At 38.5% G+C, this 24229-nt stretch overlaps 1 protein-coding gene across 14 annotated transcripts in view; it reads left to right on the top strand.

Annotated features, from left to right (window-relative positions):
• The window catches only part of mecom (MDS1 and EVI1 complex locus), a 138168-nt gene that overhangs the window by 52248 nt on the left and 61691 nt on the right, over positions 1-24229 (top strand). For all 14 annotated transcript variants that reach the window (XM_043259370.1, XM_043259372.1, XM_043259364.1 and 11 more), the window contains exon 2: positions 2775-3130. In XM_043259370.1, the coding sequence (XP_043115305.1) occupies positions 2775-3130 (356 nt within the window). The remainder of the gene's footprint in view (positions 1-2774; positions 3131-24229) is intronic.

The raw sequence follows: 24229 nt of genomic DNA, 5'->3' as shown, positions 1-24229 counted from the left end.
TAAATTCTCCAGTTTGTTAATGCAGGATGGATTCTGATTGGCTGTCTATGTTTGTATCATTTATCAGATGGAAAAAAATCATTCTGAAAGTGATTAAAACTATATTGTTTTTCTGTGTCTTTATTCTTATATTTGTGGTGTGAACTTTTATTTAGCACTGAGAACAATTTTAGAACTATATCTTATCTTCAGAGTTATTGTGCTTGGTGTGAATGGTCCTTTAATGTAAGCTATAGTATAAACATTAAATATTTTACCTCCATAAAATTAAATCCTGCCTTGTATTTTATTGAGGTAAATTGTCCAGCAAAGGCTTTCAATGTTAACTATATTTATGTTATGGATATGTATTATTTTCCATAAAACCTGAACAAAAAGGCAAGGACTTCTGGCCTTTATTAAAATATACTGTCAAACACTAATGAAGAGTTGGAGATGCTCATTAATGAGATGGCACTAAAGTGGCGTTGTGAACAAGATGACTGCGACTCTGAAGGCACCGTGTAGCGCAGAGCCCCTCTGAGCTTTAGGAATGTGAGGAGACAGGAAGATGTGCAGGAGTGCCGGCCCAGCCCTCATTAGCACTCACCACTACCTGTCACAACACGTTAGCCACAGCATGCTAGCCACAGCATGTTAGCCCCGCCGTGACTTACGCACAGCAGGTTAGCTCCAAGCGTGTTAGCAACGGCACATTAGGTAGAGCATGTTAGCACTGTGTGTTAGCTTTTAGCCACAGCATCTCAGGTCCCAGTGCGTTAGTGATACCAGAGGTTGATGTACGTTAGCATATATATTAAAAAACAAATGCCAAAGAGGTTTGTCTTAAAGATTTAAAGTAAAGCTAATTTTATGTCCACGCTCAAACCCCAATTGCCGTAAGACGGTCATGCCAACAGCACCAAAGGGGACATTTTTATTATTTCCGAAAATGTGTTGCCAAATACCTTTAGTGAAAAGTAGCCATAGCTTGATTGAAAAGTTGCTAGGCAGCGTTGCATGCCAAAATGCCAAATGTATTTTAAAAATAGCAAAACACCTCCATGTTAATAAAATTTGTGGCAACTAAGAGACCTTTAATAAATTTGTTTGTTTTTGCCCAAGTCGGCTCGTCTAAACAAACAAAAAAAATGTTAGCCCCGCCCCAAACCCACCCTATTAGTTAAGTCAGTAGTTCTCTGTGTTTGGTTGTGATTCAAGTATGGTATTATAAGCTGATTGCAGTGCTGACTAAAATTAAATTGCAGCCAGCTTTGATTAATTATGCAGCCATTTGTTTATTTTATTGTTACATTTAATCAATTAATACTTTTCATCAGCTAACAAACCCCCTGCAGTTCCTTCACCAACCCCCCTTTTGGAAACCCTGCTATACAGTATCATATACTTGAGTCCCAGAAGGGATGGTATTTAAGGACAGACAATGTGAAGACTTCCCTCATCAGCCACGCGCTGGTTTTCCTCTCCGAGTTGAGAAAGAGGTCACAAGTCAGCAGACAACATCCTCCCTATGTTCAGCTCATAATTAACCTAAGCAGATACAGTATCCGCTGTTTTCACACTGAATCCTCTTCACAGGGGTTGACAAAAAAAAAACGGGGAAAAGGAAGCATAAAAGTATTGGGGGCAGCTCAGTGAGTCCAAGGATCGGTCAGCGCTTCCCGCTGGAGATTCCCACCTCCCCTGTATCCAAACAATCCAAAGCGGGCCTCAAGAGGAGGATGACAGGGCGTAACTGGCGAGGCCACAAAGATGATTATCACCCCAGACACCTTCTTATCCACACTGTATTAAGTGTTATCACAGACACAGACCACTTTCCCTTTCCCTGTGTTTATTTAACTGCTCTAGTGGTCAAATATTTTTTTATGGCGCTATGTATATTTACTCGTATCTTCAGAGGTCACCTATATGGGCTGGCTGTGGTCTGGAAGTGTGGATCAAAAACAAATAAAAAGAAGTACTTTTAAAAAAAGCACCAGAACTGTACTGGTGCTATGTCTGAAAGATATTTGTGACCTTTTTCTTTTATATTCCAAATTTTCAAATAGTTGTATCTCTGCCAAATTCGGTCCTGTACTAGCATACCATAGATATATGGTAAGCTTATTAATATGTATAATTTTTATTATTACCCTTATGACTGGTTTTGTGGTGCAGGTTCACGTTTAACTTTAGCTTCAGCCATAGGCTCAAATATTCTGCAAGTATTTTTCACATTTCTTCATTTACCTCCGGTTCCAATATATGAGAAAATACCTAAAAATATTCTTTACTTCCTAAATAGATATTATTTGCATCTGACAAGCATTGTCATACAGTTTGGGTTCTATGTACACCTTTTCCAGAGCATTTTAATCAGGGAATAGGTATTTTTAAAAATAAGTATCTCAACAATTTCCATAATTGACATGAATGGAAGTTTTCTGCCCACATTGCACAGACCCAACTAATCAATAACAAAATTCGCTTTCAGTTTTTTAGTTGTTACAAACATAAAAATAATTTTAGATACTTTTTAACTTGACTGTTGTAACATGATTCAGTTGTCAATTGTTGTACAGTAAGACTTAAATTTGTTTTAATATGCATATGAAAACACAAGACCAGTGGGATTTATGAATGTGAGGTCTTTCAGGTTGAGTCAATACTGTATTGGGCTGATCAAATCCATCAGTTTGATATTATGATTGGAGCCATTAGAAGTGGTTAGTGCCATTACATAGCTACTAAATTCTCATGAAGTTAAATGTTTCTGTCTTTTTCTTGATTAGGAGATGGAGAGGACTTTTCTCTTTTCGCCTCTGATGATCTGGAAGAAGTTGGCGGAGTGTCTGATGCAGATCCAGTCCCACTGGTCGCTCCAAATGACCTTCCATCCCCTGGTCTATCAGGTGATCTGGTCTCCCCAGTCGACCCGTCCCCCTTCCACCCCTCATTCCACACTTCAGTGTACCTGGCCGGGGATGAGGTCGAATCAGTGCCTCTAGACTTTGAGGTCCGCGAGTCGGCCCTTACCAGAGGAACCCTGGGCGTCTGGAGCCGGAGGAGACTGGAAGTGGGAGAACGTCTCGGACCCTATGAGGAAACGTCAAGACACAGCCCAGAAAATGCCACCCAGGCATGGGAGGTAGGATCAAACGATGAATTTGAGATGTGTTCTCTTACAGTATGATAACAGCCTTGTCAAGATAAGGTAATCCCCACACGGTTGGAGACAAAGAACAGGAGATAACATGGGCTCATGGGCCGCTGTTAAGGTTTCACTGTCATCAGCAGCGAGGCAGACGTGATTAACCCTGGCCTTCATGTTTTATGGTGAAGCACCTCTACTCAGCTCTGTGATCTCACACTAACCCCAGTTAGCAGTTGCCATAATCCCATTAGTCACAATTACTAGACAGGCTATTGGTCAATGTTATGCCAATTACATAATATAAATGTCCTTGAAGGTCTTTTTAATGCCACTTAAATCTCAAAATATGTACAGAAGACTTATTCATCGCACCAAAGCAGAGTTGTACGCCATTCTGGAGTAATTTGAGAATGGCTTTTAAATTGCAGCTCAGTTCCTGAATTTGAATTGTGCTGGTTAACGGGAGCCAATATTGCCCCTTGAATTTGAGTACAAGTAGATTTTATTACCAAGAAAAGTAAATTTTAAGTGCACGTTTTGTACAAATGTTTAAAAGCCTGGTTAAAAGGTTTAGCCCCAAGATAGTTAGATTGATTTTGGTTCAAATTGCCAGTTCAACTGAAATTCAAAATCATGAATTGAAACAGAAGCTAGTTCTGCAGATTTAGCACAAAATACAACCGTGACCTGTTTACTGCAGTCTCACAGTTGTTTGTATGTTTTGCTTTAGTCTTTTTTTGACGCTATGACCTCACTGACAGATTAGAGTGGTCAGTTCTCCCGCTGTGATGTCAGTATAGTGGGAGGAGTTAGCCTTTCCAAACTCAATTAAAGCCTGAGACTCATAAATCCTGCTTTTAGCCAGGTTAAAGACCGTTGCTCTGAGCCGCCCCTCCTCGTGACGGCTATGTCTATCAGATATCTGTCGCTCTACTCTCCCAGTCGAAACAGGGTCACAGGACAAGGCCAAAGGTCGAGTGTTGTCTTGGTCAGGATCATTCTAGGCTAATTTCAATGGGCCAGAGAGGTCGCAGAAGGGGTATCAGGCTAATTGAAAGTTTAAATAGACTCGTCTTGCTCTGATAGAGAATCTCCAACTCTCTTACTGAAGATTGAATGTTTAGTATCAAAGTGTTGGTTTGTGATATCACAAGTAATGGATATAAACACACCTTGTAGTTCTATGCAATAGTTTGAGCACTGTTAAATCAGAATGCCTTGCACACACTTTAGTACCTTTTGAATTATATACGATCAGCTTTTATGATATGTTTATTTATGATTAATTCTGGTCTGCTCCGGTCAGATTTTGGTTCTGTTTTTATGGCGATGATATAAATGTTAATAACCAGTTCCAGGCTGTTTTTTAGAGATGTTTTTGTCAGGACGTGGTATTATGGTTTAAGTTTGGTTGGCATATGTAATTATGGTTAACTTTGTCTAAATGCTGTTGAAAGGTTTGAATTTGTTCTTGTGACGTTTCTTGTTGGAAAACACAACAGTTAAACTCGCATTTTAATCTTCCACCTTTATTCGCTTCCTAAGTTGTCTTTTCCCCTCTCAGCATGGCAGAAATCTTACATGTGCAAACATTAGGTTTTAATATGATTGAAAAGGCAGCTGTCTCCCAATGGTGGATTTACAGTCTCTTGAGCAAGCGCTCTCTCTTTTGCTTGCTGTCTTTCTTTCTTGTTCATTCTCTATGGAAGGAAACGAAGAAGAGAAAAAAAGGTTTCATGAATTTTAATCCATCTGTAATTTATTGCACGCTTGAATAATATGTATTTAAGAAACTGAGAAGCCACAGAAAGAGAGATGGGGGACGGATGACAGCGTGGCGCGGCAGTGCTGTATCACTATGTTTAATTAGCTGGCTGACAGCGGCCCATAACTCTCTCCATTAAGTAAATAAGTTGTAAAGAATTTATGATGAAGTGGCGCATTATTCAGAGGGGATATTCAATGATGACATGGACACATTAAATATGGTAAATGGCATTAGGCATATCTCCCTGCCTTTCTCTCTCGTTCTCCGCTGCACCCCCTCCCTCCGACCCGCCGCGTGAGAAGCCGTCAATATGCCAATATGCAAGGGACTGTAAAAATAAAATTGATTTGGTAAATGCGAGTTAAGATAGATCTGTTTGCTTTCATCATCAGTTCTGCCATGCGGAAGAGTGATGTCACCAGCTGGGGTACGATAAAGACCGAACCCATCTGGAGGCTTTGATGAAGTGTGTTTGTGTGTGTGTGTGTGTGTTTGTGTGAGGGAAGAAACATTCAAATCACAAGTGCTGTAATTTTTGTAAGAGTCTGTATAAGTCTGATTGTGTGTTGTGCTTCTGTGTGATTTGTGTAAGTTTTTGCTTGTGTGATTATGTTCTGGTGTGATTTAGTAGTAGATTTAGTGTGATTGTTGTGTGTGTTTAAGAATGTGTTCAGGTGTTTGACTGTTGCTTTGTGTGATAAGTGTTTGATAGTTTGTGTGATTGTTTCTTTTTTGTTGTTGTTTTGTGTGATTCTGTATAGGTGTTTATTAGTTTGCGTGGTTGTGCACAAGTGTTTTTTTTCGATGGTGTACAGGTGATTTATCGTGATTGTGCAAAGATCTTTGCTTGCGTGATTGTACAAAAGTGTTTATGATTGTGTAGAGATGCTTGATTGAGTGAATGTGCAGAGGATTTGTTTGCATGATGCATATTTTTGTGTGATGTTTGTGCTTGCTTTGCTTTATGTTGTTTGCGTTCATTCATTATATTATTGACTGGTGCTTGATTAGTTTGTGCGCAAGTGTTTGTGTGGAAGCGCACAGATGTTTGTTAATCTCTTCGCTCGTGTAATTGTGCACAAGTCTTTGTATGATTGTGCAAAAGTTATTTTGTGCAGAATTCTGCATGATCATGCACAAATGTTTGTTGGTGTGATTGTGTTGATATGAGTGATTGTTTTGTCTGTTGATATGCGTGCGCCTAAGTTCACACAGTTTTTGTGTTTGTGCATTTTCAGTGCAGTGTGTGTATGTGTGTGTTCGTAGGTCCATAACTGGCTATGAGGAAGGTTTGTCACTGAAGAGGTCAGAAGCTCTCTGAACCACCATCATAAATTCAGACCTTTACTTGTTGTGTGTGTGTGTGTGTGTGTGTGTGTGTGTGTGTGTGTGTGTGTGTGAGAGAGAGTAATGAAAGCTGTTGAGTTACGAGTTGAGATGACTTTAGCAAATAAAACAAGCACCTGCCTCACCAACACACACATTGCACAAAAAGCCATTTTGCGTTTATGTTTGGAAGTGTCCTGATTGTCTTGGTCAGGTCAGTGTTTGTGTGTGTGTGTTGACCCCTCAAAGGTGTGTAAGCTTATGCTGTGTTTGTGTGTATACATATAAGTGCTTGTGTGTGTGTGTGTGTGTGTGTGTGTAGCAGCGAGGGAGGCTTCCAATAGCTTTTGTGCACCTTTTGAGTGCAGGCACATAGATGGAGGGGACGTAGGAGATTAGCCCCGTGTGTGTGTGTGTGTACGTGGCTGGAGATTAAGAGTGTGTGTGAATAGGGGTGAGGGATTAGGCCTCCTCAGCATGCCTGTCCCCACACTCGTCTGTCTTTTCATCCCGCTATCCTTCTCTCCAACTTCTCTCTCTCTTTCTGTCTGTCTCTTTTGTGCTGGAACCTTCTCTTTCTCTCTCTCTGTCCCTTCTGTCTGTCACTCTCCTGCTCCCGAATGCTCGATCTGTCATTCTTCCTCAGAAATATTTATCCGCTCCTTGTCTTCCCTCATTCTTCCCTTCCGATATATATTCCTCCTCTCTTTTTCAGGGCCCGAAAGGAAGTTTAATCCCTGTCTCAGGGAAACTGACCTCACACACACAAGCCATTCAGAAAGACTTCTAAAACTCATCTCATGTGTTTTTATGAAGCATTATGTTTTAAAGCATTGAGAAGGTTTCCACTCCTTCACCCACTCGTTCTCAGGAGGATAGAGAGAAAGAAAGAGAAAGAGGCTTCCTGTATTGGGATTCGATCGGACTACAGTACACAATACTGGCACAGTTTCACTGCCGCTCAAGACAACATGAAATCAACATGCACTTTATTTACTTACTGTGCACAAATCATCAGTTTATGCTAGGCTAAATACAAAAGGAAGTGTTAGAGTTTGTAATCTTTCAACAAAGAGTAATAATTTTCTCCGCTCTGATTGCTGACCTAAACAAGGCCATGTGTATGGAAAACTATTATAGCGATTATTTCCTAACACCCTGATTATCCTGATGTGTAATTAAACCCCACATCACCTAATCTTTAATGCACGTCCGACAGTTTTTTTTACTTTTAAGATTAAGTTTGCTCTCCTCGGTGGACTTAAAACTGGCATTTCACAAGTAAATTAAACAGATTGACTAATACATTGCATGATTTACATCTATAAGTCGCTGATAGCCTTGCTTGAAGTGCCTTTGCTTTAAAGGTGTCCCGAGTTCAAATCCTAACTCCAGGACCTTTCCCGATCCCAACTTTGGTGCCCGACTCCTCTACATTATTCTTACACAATAAAATGGGAAAAATCACATAAAATAAATTTTAAAAAGTCTCATCCTTGCTTTTGTGTATGGTCACGAATCTGGTCTACAAATTTCAATTCACTCACCACCAGATGTCACTCCTCACCACATTGACCACATTGCGCCACACCACCATTCTATTTCACTCCGGACTTCAATTCCCATCATCCATTGCATTGATGAAACACACACAAATCTGACTGCACCTATCACACGCTCACCTGCATTCAATCAAACTTACACACCTTAAATAACAGTTTCTTTCTCTGTTCCATGTCTAGCACTTCTAAATCTAGTTTGCTTTCACTTCTAAATCTAGTTTAGTTCCTTTCCTGGATAATCTGTTTTTGATTATTTGCCTGTGTGTTTCGGATTTACCCTTGTCTTGCTGTTTTGGACTCTTTCTGCTCCCTGTTTGGATTCATTTCTCATGTTAATGGATTAACCCTCTTGTCAATCCTTCTGGATATTGTTTGCCAATCGAAGACCCATGCATGCCCTAGGAATACTCTTGTGTCTCATCTGTGCCATACCTATTTGCTGTTATTCGACCCTGCCTGTGTTATCACCATGTTTTACAATAAAAGCTTGCTTATGGATCTGCTCATTCCTCATTCCTGTTGCTCTGTAACATATATCTGTGGATTCAAAGACTGCTCTAGTGTATTTACATCTATTAATCACATCTCAGTGAAAAATGTTGCAAATTATATCTATAGTTTAAAAATATAACATATAATGTAATGTATAATATATTATTACTTAGTAGTAGTAGTAGTAAAAGCTCAAGAAATTTCAGATCATCTTCCATCTTTCTTTATTTACACCTCATATCAAATGTAAACATTTGTGTTGCCACGGCAATGACCAACACAGTATATATATTTATATACACACACACTTTCTTGTAGCTCATACATGTGTTTTTTGGATGCTTTTTTTGGTTGGATAAAGGAAAAAAGGAGGATTACGAAAATCAGACTACAATTTTTGCTTCTCGCTCTCTTTTTGTGTTTCTCAGCGGGGTGGGGAAGGGGGTTAAATGCTTGTAGAGTTGGTATACAAATGATGGTTGGACAAAGGCCCTTCTTTTAGCAGGGTAAGGTGTGTGTGTGTCACAATGCCAGGTGAGGGGGGTGTCTCTGAAGGTCGTGACCTCATTAGATGTGTAAGAATGGGGGTGTGTGTTTGGGTGTGGGGGGTGTACCTGGTCAAAAGCTCTGTGGGGAGGAGAAGGTGGGGTTTCATTAAAATGAACCAACCTTTTCCTGTCTCTCTCTCTCTCACTCACTTACTAAACACAAAACGTGAATGGCGCCCTGCTCCGGACTCTCCAAAAGACAGTTTAATAAACTCACACACTCACACATCTCTTCGTAAGGTTTCCATTACAAATGTGGGAAACACGGGCAAGTGTATTTTGTTGTGGATCAGTACACTTTTGCTATATTGACATCAGCAAACTTTCCTTGAGGAAATCGAATTTAGTTGTTTTTATCCTCTGTTAAAACCTGAGCGCCCCGTTTTGACCACATAGTGGCTAAAAACATGTTTATCCTGAATTTGTTTTGCTATATTTCGCACTCTGTTTTCATTGAAACGCAGTTGTACTCAGGATTTCCTTTCCCGTAATTATTTTCCCATCAACAGGAACACACGTATCAAACCACCCGAAGTAAACGAACTTTAACGCAGCCTTCCAGACGTTTTCATTGGAACACTGTATACATCACATTGTCAAGCTGTCAATCACTCCGCCCGACGATTGCGTCAGGGTTAAATGTAAAACGTGATGACCAGTCATTTCTGGGGTAATTTCCTAATTTACAAAAATAGGTAAAATATAAGCAGATGTGTACCAGTGACCTGGAAGCGGTTCAGTTTTTTAACAGACATGTTTGAGATGTCTTGACAGCGTGTTTTGGTCTGCAGGGTTGCGTTGGAAAGGACTCATGCCTCTCAGCGTCATGTTCGTAACTGTAGATGAAAGCTGATGGAGAAAAGTGCCGTTAATGTTGAGAAACAAGATTTTATTTCAAACATTCTTGATGTTTGGTGGATTGTATCGGCCCACACTCAGTTTGAGCCCACACTCTCCGTTCGGTTTCTTTCTCACTCTCTCATTTTATGCCTTTCTCGCCAGTTTTTCATACAATATATTGTAAGTGATATATATCATATAATAAATGTTATATAAGGAGACTTTATTGGTAAAATAAAGCATTATTTTGACCCTTTATTAACTAATTTTTCTAATGGAGAACATATATTCCACTGAAAAAAAATGACGAGAAATGCTTCTTTAGCACCAAATCTGTCAGCATATTAGAATGATTTCTATGGATTATGTGACCCTGAAGACTGGAGGAGTTGTTAAAATAATTCAGATCTATAGTTTTATCAATCTGTTTTTTCCTCCTGTCTGTCCTTTACCTGTTTAAACCAGTTCAGAAACCACACACACGTGGATTGGCTTTCTTTGGCTCTGTACAGATCTCTGGTTTGGTTTGCACTCTGTTGTTTTAATATTATTCTGTTTTAAACAGTTTTCTCAGGACTCTCTCTCTTCTCATTCTTTTCATTTCTCGTGCAGACTGATACTGTTTATAAAGCACCTGAATGAGAGGAAAGTGTGTGTTTAATTGTGTGTATCAAGGGAGTTGTGTTTGCTGCTAAAGAGCTGTCTCTGTGTGTGCGTGTGTGTGTGTGTGTGTGTGTGTGTGTGTGTGTGTGTGTGTGTGTGTGTGTGGAGAGTGTGATTGGAGCTGACACAAGCTGTATTATCATGTGTTTCACGTTAGCTGACTCTAAACTTCTGTGTGGGGTAGACAGTTCATACATGCCACTCAACCTTAAGACACACACACACACACACAGACACACACATGCTTACCTCCTCAACTAAGAATAGAGCTCAGCAAAACAGATAGAGTTACTTAAACCTGAGGGTGGAGGGGCAGAAAGTGAGCAAAAATGAAAGTTTGCCAGGACCAAAACAAGAAATTAAAGGAAAGGTTTCTTCATAGCACCTTCATGTTGTTCCAAAACCTATAGAACTTTCTTGAAAACAAAAGGAAATTATATTTTGGCAATTTTTTCATGAAATTACAATGAATTTGAATTATGTCTTTTCTGAAATCAAATGTTAACTTAGTTAATAATGTCAAATTTGAAATTGAATGCACTGACCACTTAATAGAGTTAGAGTATTGAATGAATTTAAATTTATCTCCATTTGATAAAATTGTTTGAAAAATACTGACTATAACAATTCAAGATTTCTAATTATTGTCTTTCATTGTTCCACAAAAAAAAAAATTATTCATCTGAAACAAAAATTAAATGGGACATAATTGCATTTTTTGGCTTAAAACTAAATCTGAATAAAAACATAAAGACTTAGTGGAAAGCAAGGGAAAATAAATCAAGAAAGAAAGATGAAGGAAACATGGAAGAGGCAGACTGACAGAGAGGAAACCGGACTAAGAATTAGTTAAGAAGTAAAGAGTGAGGGAGTAATCAGATTTTCCGGGTGGCAGCAGGTAGTCAGAGTAGGACTTTGTCGCTGGCCATCCCCTCGGATAACGGGTTAACACACGCGCGCGCACACACACACACAAACCCTCGCCAGTCCTTTTGGTTGACCATGTCACCCCTGATCCATCAGGCAGGATTTTTCCTGGTCCGTGTGTCAGTAATGTTAGGACAGAGATCTGCTCTAATTGTTGTGGCTGGTCAAGACGAGTTACCATCTCAGGCAAACCACAGGAACGGCCTCTCCATCGGTTACCCCGGCAGATTATAACCCTGACATCCTGCCATCCACAACCTTCAAAACAAACCCCCTAGAGAGACGGGGAGAAAGAAAGAGAGAGTGAGATGTTTTTGTGTGTGTGAGAGAGAGAGAGGGCGACTTCCAGGGTTTTTTCTTAAATGGAGCGAGAACACATCCATCTTCCCTCGTCTTCGGATTGTCCGGACTCTCTTTTTCTCCTCGTGGCGGCTCCCTTCTTTCCTTCTCTTACTTTTCTTTATGACAGCCATTGTAACCTCTTTAGAGCGACGGGGGGAAGCCGCGCCATTGGCCGTCGCTCCTGAGCCTGGTTTGATTGACAGCGGGAGTCCGGCCAACTGCCACCCAGGACACCCAGCCATAAATCATCAGCTATGGAGCGCGCCCACTTCCTGAAACGCTACCGCTGCCTGCAGGGGACAAAAACCCCTTTGTGGGGGATTTTATTTGGAGAAGAAGGTTTAGGAGGTCTCGGGACAGTTTGCCAGGGCCAACCGCGCTGCCTGCCTCTCTGAAAAAGTTTGAGCCAAAAGTGGAGAGAGAGATTGTGCTCATTGGCCACTCTTTGCACTCTCCTGACACCGGCAGCTCTTCCAGGTGGCCCCCCTCCACGTCTGCGAACCCCCAGAACGACACACACATCAGTCATCCAATTAAAACACACAAAACAAGCACCAGACCGCTTTAGAACGAGAACAGAAAGGACTAGAACTGAGGAAAGTTCAATCGGACAGCTTTCTTTCACTTTTAACACTGGGAAAACAGACGTTTTTTTTAATGGAAAATGGGACTTAGAATAGGAAAATGTACTAGTATGTCAAAGTACTTTTATAAAGTACTTGCAATATATATATATTATATATATATTTACTTTATTTATTTACTTATTATTTACTTGTGTATATAGTATAAATTAATTTTATTGTTCATTTAGATATAAACTGTATACAATAAATTTTTTGTACTGTCAAATAATTTATCATCATTAATTGCATCCAAAATAAAACTTTTTCTTTGCATAATATAAAACATATTTGCTATGTTTATATATTAAATATTAAATATAATATATATAATTTTTTGTACATGTAAATATCTTCAAAGTATATACTGTATGTGTGTGTTAATATACACATAATAAACACAGTACACATACATATAGTATGTAAACAAACCTTTATTTTGGATGTGATTAATCAAGATTAATCATTTGACACCTCTAATATTTTTCTTATAAACACATTAAAAAGTGGTAAAATTCTATAAATTTTATTAGTGTTTGCATCACGTTTATGCAAACTAAATGCAACTGCAGTGTAAGATATGATGGATGTTATTTAGTTGTTACAGGGTCATTTACGACTAGAAGTCTTAAAGGTACGGTAGCAAAAACAGCTACAGATAGAGGGTTTAAAACGGTCACGAAAAAAAACAAAATGATTACTTTCTGATGCAAGAAACCTTCACTAACATTGAAAGTGGACTTTAGGGATGAAAATAAAATACAGACGTGTAGAACACACCTCTTTTAATACTTTTTTTTATTGTAGCCAAGTAATTCCCTCTCATTGCCGTACTTTTAAAGGCTGTGGAAGTTTCAGGAACATTTTCCACGCAACAATTAAATCCTCCATTGAGTTGAACCGACGCCTGACGGTCAGGTATCGCTGGAACTGAACTGATTGTGAATTATCTGGCGTTGTGGTCAAAAGCCCTGACACGGAGGTGAACCTCCCTCAACAACAGCGTCCACACCGGAGGAGCTCTCCATCCCTATGTTTTCACTCATCTCTCCCTCCTTCTCGCTGTCTGTTTTTCTTTTTCCGCTACGTTGTCAGACAGAAGGAGAGACGGGCCTGTTTTCTTTTTCAATATAGATCTGAAAGAAAAGGGATACGAACGAGGGAAAGCGAGCGGAGGAGAGAGCGAGATGTGACCCTAGAGAGGTACAGACGAGAAATCCCTGACACCTCCGTAAATCTGGACGTGCCGTGTCCACCCTCCACTGCAAGTGTGTGTGCCATGAGTGTCAACCAGCCGCAAGAGGAAAACATTCCTGTGTGGTTCTCACACAAATTCAGGAGGTTTGCTCTGAAAACAAGGCCTTTCCTCACTGCCTCAGCCTTTCTCTTCCCTCTCTCTCTCTCTCTCTGGCTTCAACTGTCCTCCCCAGACTAGGCTGGTAGAGGCGAGGATGAAGGTTTTCATTGTGCTGCTGTTGATTCTGCATTAGCCTCGGTGTTTAGCTTTTATGATAAATATGCGTTTGAGTCTGCGCTGTTATTTTGCAGTCTCCCCGGGTCTGGCTCGCCCTCGCTCATCTCTCTCTCTCTCTCTCGCTCACCTAGAGTTAGCCACATTAGCCTGATTTTTCACCCAAATGGAAATGTGTGCTGTCACATGGCCATCGCCCCTGACGATCTGCTGTCCAATCAGTCACGAGCAGCCCGCCGGCCCCGCAAATAGGCCTGTCACTCTCCCCGTCGGCACGGTAACGGATGGTCCATCATTAAAGGGGGGGGCGGGCAGGGGTGGAGTAAGGTCCGGCGGGTGATGAGCCCATTGCCCCATCAGGTGCGTGGACACACACACATAAACACAAGATGCGTATCCCCGTGGAGTGTGTTTTCGTGTATTCAAAAGGAAAAAAGATCATTTGGGACACAATACACCGTATTATTATTTGTAATTTTATCATAGTGTTCTCTCGTTCTCTTTGCCTGTACTATGGTAAAATTATGCTATTTGGGCATGCACTGTTTTTTTGCAGTTATACTCTATTATTGCACTTTTACAATGATGATACCATGTTTTTTGCGGATGCATATTATAGAAACACCATCTCATTTTTATTTGGACAATTCCCTTTCTAAAGGGAGGACAGTGTACCATTATTTACCATACTATTGCCAATGCGTTAATATTAAATTCACTAATGTAATACAGTAACAACACTATGCTTTGTGGACATCTGCCACTGCAATACTTTGTTTTGTGGACAAAATATTATAGTAATACCATTTTTATTTGCAATTCTAACACTTTTTTTTTGGACAGTGCACTATGGTATGACCATGTTAAGATAATCTTACTATGCTTTTGTGTGTGTGCTATCATAACATTGTGTTTTTGGTAAAATAATGCTTTAACCATGTACCATGGTACTACCATGTTTTTTGCAGATGTACCATGTTCATACCATGCTTTTTGGACATGTACATTGCCACATCTTTTTGCATTTTACCTTTATCCTATGACTTTTGGATATGTATTATGGTAATTTTCTGTTTTTTGATTGGGTTTTTTGGGGGGTTTTTTACATTTGCTGTGGTAACACTGTTTTCAGGAGATGGCATCATGGTAATATTATTTACCATATGTACTGTTATGATACCATTGTGTGTGCCATTTGTGTTTTTTTATTTTTAAATTGGTGTTAGAATGTTTTTTGTAAATGTACTTTGATAATACCACGCTTTGATCATGTATCATATTGATCATGTGTCAAAACAACATGTTTCATTGTGGTAATACCATGGCATGGAGTTTTGGAGTTTTGTGTAATTACCTTGTTACAGTCATTTTCTTTCTAATATCATTTTTTTGGGCTGTGGTATATACCAAAGTACCATGATTTTGCAGTCTGATACTGTGCATATACTATAATACCCCCACAGTACTTTTGTAAGAGAAGTTTGCTTGCATGAAATGTGAGTCTGCGTGTGTGTGTGTGTGTGTATGTGTGTCTGTGACTGGTGGCCTTTGGTGATCGTAAATAAAAGAGCTGTAGTTGAGAAGGAGATAAGGCATTATGGCTATTTACACTGAATCACACTCGCTATCCATCAACACACACACACACACACAGATACGGGTCCGATCCAGCCGTGTCACTCTTATTTATGTGCAGTGCTCTCAGTAAGGCTACACTGGGTGTTATACTCAATGGGGCCATCCGTTTCTCACTGTGTATGTGGATGAGATGATGATGATGCATTCTTTTGTCAGGGAAACAATCAGCGAAGCCCGGTCGTTACCGTAACGGGATCACCATGGATGCCTGCTCGGTAAATAACACCTCCATCGGCCCGCCAGTCGTCACCGAGACAAATGCTGGGCTTTTAATTAGGCTAATAAAATAGGAGGAAAAGGCTGACGGCTCCGAGTGGCTGTCAGTTACTGAAGATACATCACAACACACACACTAGGCTATCTGAAACCAAAGTGTGTTGAGCATTGATACACACTCTGGGCTACCCATATTATACGTTAGATGTTTCAAATTAGTCCTTTTCTGGCTTCAACCCATTTTACTATCATCCTAAATAATAGTATATACATGTGTTCAAAATATAATGTGATATGCGTACGGTGAGCATTTTTTTACATGCATTTTTAACCGAATATTTCCCACAATTCCTTGCTCTATGGAGAGATGTTTGTGACAGTTCTCTATTGACTTTTTCAGCTGAAGAAAAATGGCAAGGAGAGTAAAGCCAAAGCTGCCACAGCAGTTTTTAAATGTATGAACCTGAAAGTTAAGTATTAATGCATTTAAACGTAATGAATTTGGCTAATGCTTACATGCAAATGCAAACAATTTGAGACAAAAGGCACTTAAACTAAAGTTTTTTTGGACATGGTGTGTCCCATTACTATAGAGTGGAGTTTTAATGCATACTCAAAAGTCAGTATTTCCTACACCATTAAAGTATGTAGCATTGGTCTTTTCGCACTACTGTTATTCCTTCATTTTTTATACTGATCATGGTTGTGTTATTGATGATTCTTAGTTTAGTAAAAGTTTGGGTTTTCACATTGTAAACTAGCATATTGCAGGTTAAAGTTATTATTTGCATATTTTTTCACTTAAAACATTGATTGAACCAGTTTGACACACGACAAGCGCACAACCTGTTTGAATCTCCACGATTGTACGTAGCTCATGAATAATTAATGAAGCGGTTGATGATTGGTTGTTCAACACCATTGCAGCACATTATCGTTTCACACTGTATTTTTTTTTGCAGTTATTCTGTTCTGGAGCAGTGCCTTCTAACCCCTTTTCATTTTGAAGTGTTACTTAATCTAGTCTGAAACGGGCCTTACCTGGGCTTTAAAGACGTTAAAAGCCTTTATGTGAAATAGGACTGAGCCTTTCTCTCTCTGACTGTCTTGCACACGCACAGACGTGTAGTATTTCCAGACCCAAGTTTTTTCAGCTGCTTCACTCTAGACCTCCATTTACCAAAACTAATTGAAATAAAACTCTTTCCTCCTCCTGCTTATGTTCACAACACTTCACTTGTCACTATGAATGACCCAGTGTCTTTCTGCTGCATTCGTCAAAAGCTGCCCGGCAAAGTTATAACGTATGTCATCGGCTAGGGATATTTTTCGAGGACTAGAATATTTTAAAGGTGATAAAATAACAGTTACAGGTAATAATAGAGCCAGACGGGCTCCAGATGCCGCGGTGAGAGAAGCCACTTGGTTGGATTTCTCCAACGTCTTCCCTCAACGTTCTGCTTCATTTCCGCAAAGTCAACTAAGGTGATGAATTCAACTCGAGAGGTAAAAAATGATGTAGTATGGAACAAGGAATTGAGTTTTAAAAGGCAGAAACCAAGATGACTACATTTAAATGCATCTGACCTCAACATCTTGCATATAGCCAACAATGACATTGTGGCTCATGCTGTTCTTGTTCCATAAAACAGCTTTAATGCTCCTAAACCACAAAAGCTGCATCAGAAATACGGACAGCTAGAATGGAAACGTCTCTCATTTACAAAGTCATGCCAACCACTTGAGTGTTTAATTAATACTTTGGTAAAAATAGTCATTCTTTAGGCTACCAACAAGAGTGCCCTGTTTATATTGAAATCAGTTGCTGAAATTCTGAGCCAATTTTTTATCTCACTACTTTTGTCGGTTACAAAGTTCTGTTGATGCCTTTAAGTCAAGTAAAATATTTGTTTTTATTTATTTTTTAAAGTAAAATACTGCTAACAATTATATTTATAACTATTATTATTGTTATTAATAATATTAATTATTCTTATTAACATTATTATTAAGTTTTAACTCACAGGTTGCATTAAGAACTTAGTTTGCTTGAACTATAATATAATATAATATAATATCACATGATATGATATAATATGATATAATTTATTATGTAATGTAATATAATAATTTTTAGCATTTTAATTAATACAATTAATAATTGATGTTTTATTTAATAAGTAAAAATATTAGTTTTTTATAATTATTTATTCATTAATTCAGCAGAATTATATTCTGTATTGAAGTGTATTTTATATATATATTTATATTAAACCTTGTATCCACATTATATTGGCTATAGGCCACCAAATTTCAACAATTGCAAATTTACTTGAATAAAATGATACTTTTTGCAAAATAAGTAGAAAATGAGTACGGAATAGGCATACGTAGTTTGCCTATTCCACCTATTTGCCTTTTAGTTGACAGGATAAGTGCAGCGAAAGAAAGGAAGTGCTGTGAAAAGTTGACCACAGAAGCAGGTTGGCGTTCTGCCACTTATGAGTTTCTTACAAAAGTTGTGATATTTAGGTGAATATTAGCACAGGAATGGCTGGGGTCCAGATCTCTTTCTTTCTCGGTCCTGCTGTACTAAGCCCCCCACAGCACACCCCAGATGCTGGGGGGAAAAAAACGAGCGAGGAACGTAAGAATGGAGGAGTGTAGCTGCCTAGCCCTGATAACAGCATCAGGCTTTAGGGCCGTAAACACATGGGCTGTTTGATGTGCTCTTATCGAGAAAACTTTAAACACTGAACCAGCCACATCAAATTCAGCCATTAATCTACACTTTTATTAAATTATAAGTTTTGAGGCGAAAACATGCGGGGAGAAGGCGCACACACATTCACACACCAATCAAAGCCCCTAATGGCTGTTAAGCATTAAGTGGTTGTTTTTCTGTTTTTATTTGATGATTGTTTTTCTCTCTTCACACGCATTAAAGCAATCACACACGCTTGGGACATGCATATACACTCTCCAATGATTCTTGATTGAATTTTAAGAGCTCTGCACTGCGCTGTTAAAGCAGGACCAGATAAAGTGTGTGTGTGTGTGTGTGTGCTCAACGTCTCAAAGTCTAATCATAAAGTAATCAGAAACTGGATAAAGCCCAACATCATAAAGCAGCTGAATGGTCCAAACCTGACTTTCTTTATTCTGTAGTATTATTTTTATTAGCTTTATTTGTACTTTGAGGGAATTTTTTTCATGTAACGCATACCTTAGCAGATCAGATAAAGTTATTTTTAATCATTAGGCCCTGAAAATATAATAGCTTTACTAGTTGTAATAAGACTTTTTTTTGTTTATTTAATTAAATTTCTAGTGTTTTATTGTATAATCTATTATTAGTATTGGTATTATAATACCCCCTTCTAATTTGTAGTGTTGTTCTATATTTAAAATGGTTAATAATATTATTATTTACACTTTTACATTTTTGAACGTAGCACTTTGTTACTTATTTTATTTTATTAATTTAATATTATTATTATTATTATTATTTTTAAAAATACACTGTAACACTTCAAGCTGCCATATAGAAAGTAGTATTACAATAAAATAAAATAAAAGTAATAAAATTATCATTTTAAAAAAGACCCATGTTTGGCCAGATTAATATTCTGAATCATCTAAAGCCCTATGACTGCTTTGTCAGGTTTTCTGTAAACTGTTTTTATAATGAGAGCATTTGTACCACAATGTTCTTTTATGTTCTCACAATAAAACAGGTTCATACGGGGTCGTGTAAAGGTCATGAACTCTGTTTAACTTGACTTCACAAAAACGTGTGTAGAATTCCTGAATAATGCTATAAAACCTTGTCAGTTAAATGTTATTTAATGTTATTTTCCTAGCAACAGAATTATGACTTTGTGATCTCGCAGGTCATATCTAGGTCTTTATATGTGCAATACATTTGTGCAGTAAGTTAGACAATACTATAGTGTGGGTAGGGATGCTCTATATGTCTGTATTATTTCACTGTCTGTGTAACAGCGCCTCTTTAGCATCTCTTTGACCTTTGACCTTTAACCCTCCCAGAAATGGGCCACACAGTCTGAACCTGCTTCCATGACAACAGACCAGGGTCATGACTGGGTCGTTGTGATCAGCGTACAGTAGCGGGGAGCGTCACTTCTTGACAAACTCGCACATATTCACGCTCTTTACACTTTCAATACACCCTCTCTTGAATCCCGAGATAATGATGATTCCCCATTATTTCGTCTCCTCTCATAAATAATCGAAGCATCCAAAGAGCCCCTCGGCCCCCCGTTCTTCTCCTCTTGTCTCTTGTTCTGTCTCTTTTGTTAGTGCGGCGCGAGAGATAAATCAGATGGTGTTAAAGAGCGCATGAGGAGAGAGATTTAGTGCTGGAGACATTCTCGCTCCTCTCAGACGATCCGCGCACAGCAGAGGGAGTTCATTAAAGTCTCCGCATGGAGATGGGCTTAATGCTGGATTTACCACTGACAGCTCAATATATCCACACACACACACCCATTATCTCTGAAGAGGGCCGAAGAAGCGATTGTGTGCAGGCCTCATTGCTCCCGGATGGTGAGAAAGAGGAAATGAGCTCAGTCTGATGCACCTGTTATGTGAACTTGGTTTAAATGAGGATGTGTTATGAGCTTTTGAAACGTCTCCATGGCATGTTTGTGACTTCAGAGTGTGAAATGATGATGTTCTAGGCAATACACCGGCTCTAACTGTAAATATATATAAATGTAAATTTCTGAGGGGAACTGACTGCCTTTAGAAAAGTTTAGACTGTATTTTCTTTTCATCCTACCTCTGCATAATGCACATTAAAACAGTATTAATAAGCGCTATGCTGCTTTGTTTGCAGCAGTAACCAAGGAAAAGCTGTATCACTGCTGCTCCATAAGCGCCACCTGCTGTCAGAGAGTGAATTTGCATTCTTATTCAGCTTGTCTGCTGTTTTTGTGCTGCTGATATATGTTATGTAGCATAATTTCACAAAGCTAAAGTCACTTCGTACTGTTTTTGCTTTGAATTATGAAATGATACTAATCTAATTCACATCAATTACCAGCACTTGGTTGAGAGGTTAGTGTTCTTTTTGTAAGTATGTTTCTAATGTGTACTTTGGGGGAAAATTATCAATACAAAGTCTGTTAGTATCTTTTAATTTTCCATTCGTTTTCCATCCCTTAATTTAATTAAAACTATCATTACCTTCATTATTACAAGGCATTGTATAAATTAGATTATATATATATATATTATAGATAGAATTACATAATAAATTATTTCATAAATCTATAAAATAATCTATACAATAATAATATCTATAAAATATATTTTATTATTATTAGAAATAAAGCTCTTCATACACCACCAAATTCATAATTAATAATAACAATAATAATATTATTATTGTAGTCATTAGTTTTATTTAATTGCTAATTTTATTTTTTAATCTTTTAATCTCATCATCACACAGCACCATATTTAGTTATGAGACGCATGGACAAGCAAAATGATCTCATAATTTGTTATTTAGCGTTTTATAATTAATGCAGACATCCGTAATGCATCTATGAATTGACATGAAGTTATAATGCACCATTTTTCTTCAAACTATATTTATTAACTTTGTATTTGGTGTGAAACTATTTTTTTTCATCTGATGCAACAAAGGCTATGTGTGCGGAGACGAAAAATATTAGCCAGTGAAATCTTAGCACAGCTCCTGTAATCCAATCAAATCCTGCGTCAAAAATCAAGTCCTAAATATTCTGCTAAATAATTAGTTTTACCTGCAAATATGTCACATTAAAGAAGTTCAGTGTGTTGCCCGTGTTATTTCATGTTGACTTTTGACACTATGGATGTTTGCATTTAAATGTAAAACTATGAGAATCTGCAGCAGAACACACACATAAAGGGCATAAAAAATGAAGGCATTAAATAGTGACGCTCTTTATACGGCCAGTGCGGATGTGTTTATATTTGTGTGTGTTTTATAAGGTCACTCATAGGTTACATTTTATGCAGCATTCAGCTTTGAGGTTTCCTCGTGTCTGAATAACACCACCAGCCTGGCACACACACTCGCACACACTCTTCTGCTGGGACTCCCAGTGTGGTTGGGCTTCATCCAGCTCTCTCTTCATTCCGACTTACCATTCCCGTCAAACGCGCTGCGTTCCCGGGAACATCAGCCCTGAGGGAGACACTCACACACACAGAGAGAGCTGAGTGAGTCACTCCCTTTACAAATGCAGCATTTATGACTCTGGCTCTTGACCATAAGAACACTGTGTGTGTGTGTGTGTGCGTGTGTGTGAAGACAGAATAAAGTTGTGTAAAATCACAAATTAAATCTTCGAATTTGCAAGTCAGACACAAGGAAGAAAAATAATAAAACTCATTCTGCTTAATTTATGTGAATGATTCATAACTGCGAATTATCGCATGCTTGTGTGTACCCTGGCCATGTGTTTGTTTATTAATAAAAAAAGCAGTAAATGAATTGTTTTCTTTGATTAGATGAAGCTGTCTCGCGTCGTGCGTGTGTTGGAATGAGTGATTTTCTGTCGGCATGTCGCTCAAGGCTTTGATAATTGAGGCCCTCATTAAGCTTGTTAGCGCTCTGCTGTGTGAGTGGATCTCAGCACTTAATTACAGCTCGTTAGGAGAATGCCAGTCAGAGGCATGACGTGGTGTGACATCTGAGCGGACAGGAGATCTGCTGCCCAGCATCACTCAACACAACCAGACACGCACATTCAGTACTTAACATCACTTAACACATACACATCTGTCTGTACTAAAACCCAGTGAGACAAATGCTAAGCCAGTGTGTGTGTGTGTGTGTGTGTGTGTGTGTGTGTGTGTGTATTGTTTGTAATTATACAATTCTATCTTTTTATATTCGTGTATTTTTGTTTGGATGAAATCTGTGTGTTTAAATTAGTATATTATATATATTTAGTAGGGTTGCACAATTAATCGATTTTCTAATCGCTATTACTATAACTGTTAAGTCCAATTATGTGCTTAAGATGTTTTGTTTTCTTTCAAGAGGTTATGTTATTGGGTGTTTCCATTGTTTTTTATTGTTTGCTTTTTCATTTAAAGAATAAACCAAACTAATGTATAATTGTCATTTGAGGCTTAATACAATAAAAAAGCAGTCAAGGTTTTTTTGGTTTTCAGCTTGTTTATGTTCGTGTTAAAATATGGCATGCAGTTGCTTCAAACTATGGTATAAACATAATTCAGTGTAAATTGTGATAATCATAATTAATAATCACAATTACAATTTTTAGGGAATCATCAACGATTATGATTTTTCTCATAATCGTGCAGTTCTAATATTCATAGTTAGTTCAAACCAGTCTCTTTCCGTGATATATATAGGATGCTGCTATCAGCAACAGACAACGAGGCAGATCGGTATTTGAAACAGACACACACAAACATAAACACGCATACGCACTGGCCTTATAAAGAGCTTCACTATTTAATGATGCCTTCATTTTTTATGCCCTTCATGTGTATGTTTTGCTGCAGATTCTCATAGTTTTTTATGTAAACGCACATCATTTAACACAGTCATATAATCAAGCACACACAAAGACACTATCTGTGTCAGTAACTTTGCATTATGGTCATGGTTTTATGATATTTTACTACTGTATTGAATGTGTGTGTGTGTGTGTGTGTGTGCGCGTGCAGATGTTCAGTGATCATATGGTTTTCATCGCATTACATTTTAAACGGTAGTTCAGTTCTGCTTTTTCTCTCTCTCTCTCTCTCCCTCTCTCTCCCCTCAACCTTTTTTACTGTTATTTCTTCATTCTCAAAGTTTCTGATCAGTTCTTCGCTCTGAGCCTCACTCTTTGTTCTCTTCTCCTCCTCTCCTCACTCATTTTTTTCTCTTCTTCTGGCATTCATCTTTAAATCTGGATGGTTTATAGCGTCTGTGTGCCAGTCCTCTATTCAATGTCTCTCTCTCTCTCTCTCTCTCTCTCTCTCTTCTAATCACAATGTCATGTTTTGAAACTGGCTAAATGGATCCCTGACTCCTCTTTGTTTTCAGCCTCAAATATTTACAGCAGGAGTTATCTGAGAGTGTGTGCCAGAGTCTGTGAGCCAAAACTCTGTGTGTGTGTGTGTGTGTGTGTGTGTGTGTGCAGCAGCAGCAGCGGTGTATGGTGTTCTGGGAGCTTAATTGAGATCTCAATGTGACAGCTCTGAACGCTCATAAATTACAATGTGTTGGCCAGACAGGCCTGGCTACAGCGCTCTCACAGTCTGTGTGTGTTTGCGTGTGTGTGTGTGTGTGTGTGTGTGTGTGTGTGTGTGTGTGTGTGTGTGTGTGTGTGTGTGTGTGTGAGAAATAATACTCTAAACCTTCATGTCGATGTATGTCTCACCACCAAGCTCCGCCCCCAGATACAGTAATCTATCAAAGTTTTCAGCTATATATGCTGAGTATTATGATTTCAAGATCCTAAAAATCAGATTTTCTTCAAACCTGGGATTTATTTATTTTTTAAAGAGTTTAAGATTTCATATATTTACACAATTTGTAGATTTTGTTACAGTAAAAAAAAATCTCAGTTGTTGTTCCTGATTTTGGTCTCTCTTGCATAATATCTAATGAATCCTTAAAATAAGTTTTATTTATGTT

Source organism: Puntigrus tetrazona, chromosome 15, assembly GCF_018831695.1.
Source record: "Puntigrus tetrazona isolate hp1 chromosome 15, ASM1883169v1, whole genome shotgun sequence".
NCBI lineage: Eukaryota > Metazoa > Chordata > Actinopteri > Cypriniformes > Cyprinidae > Puntigrus > Puntigrus tetrazona.
Note: the sequence above shows the minus strand (reverse complement) of the source record. Positions and strands in the feature narration are given on the sequence as shown.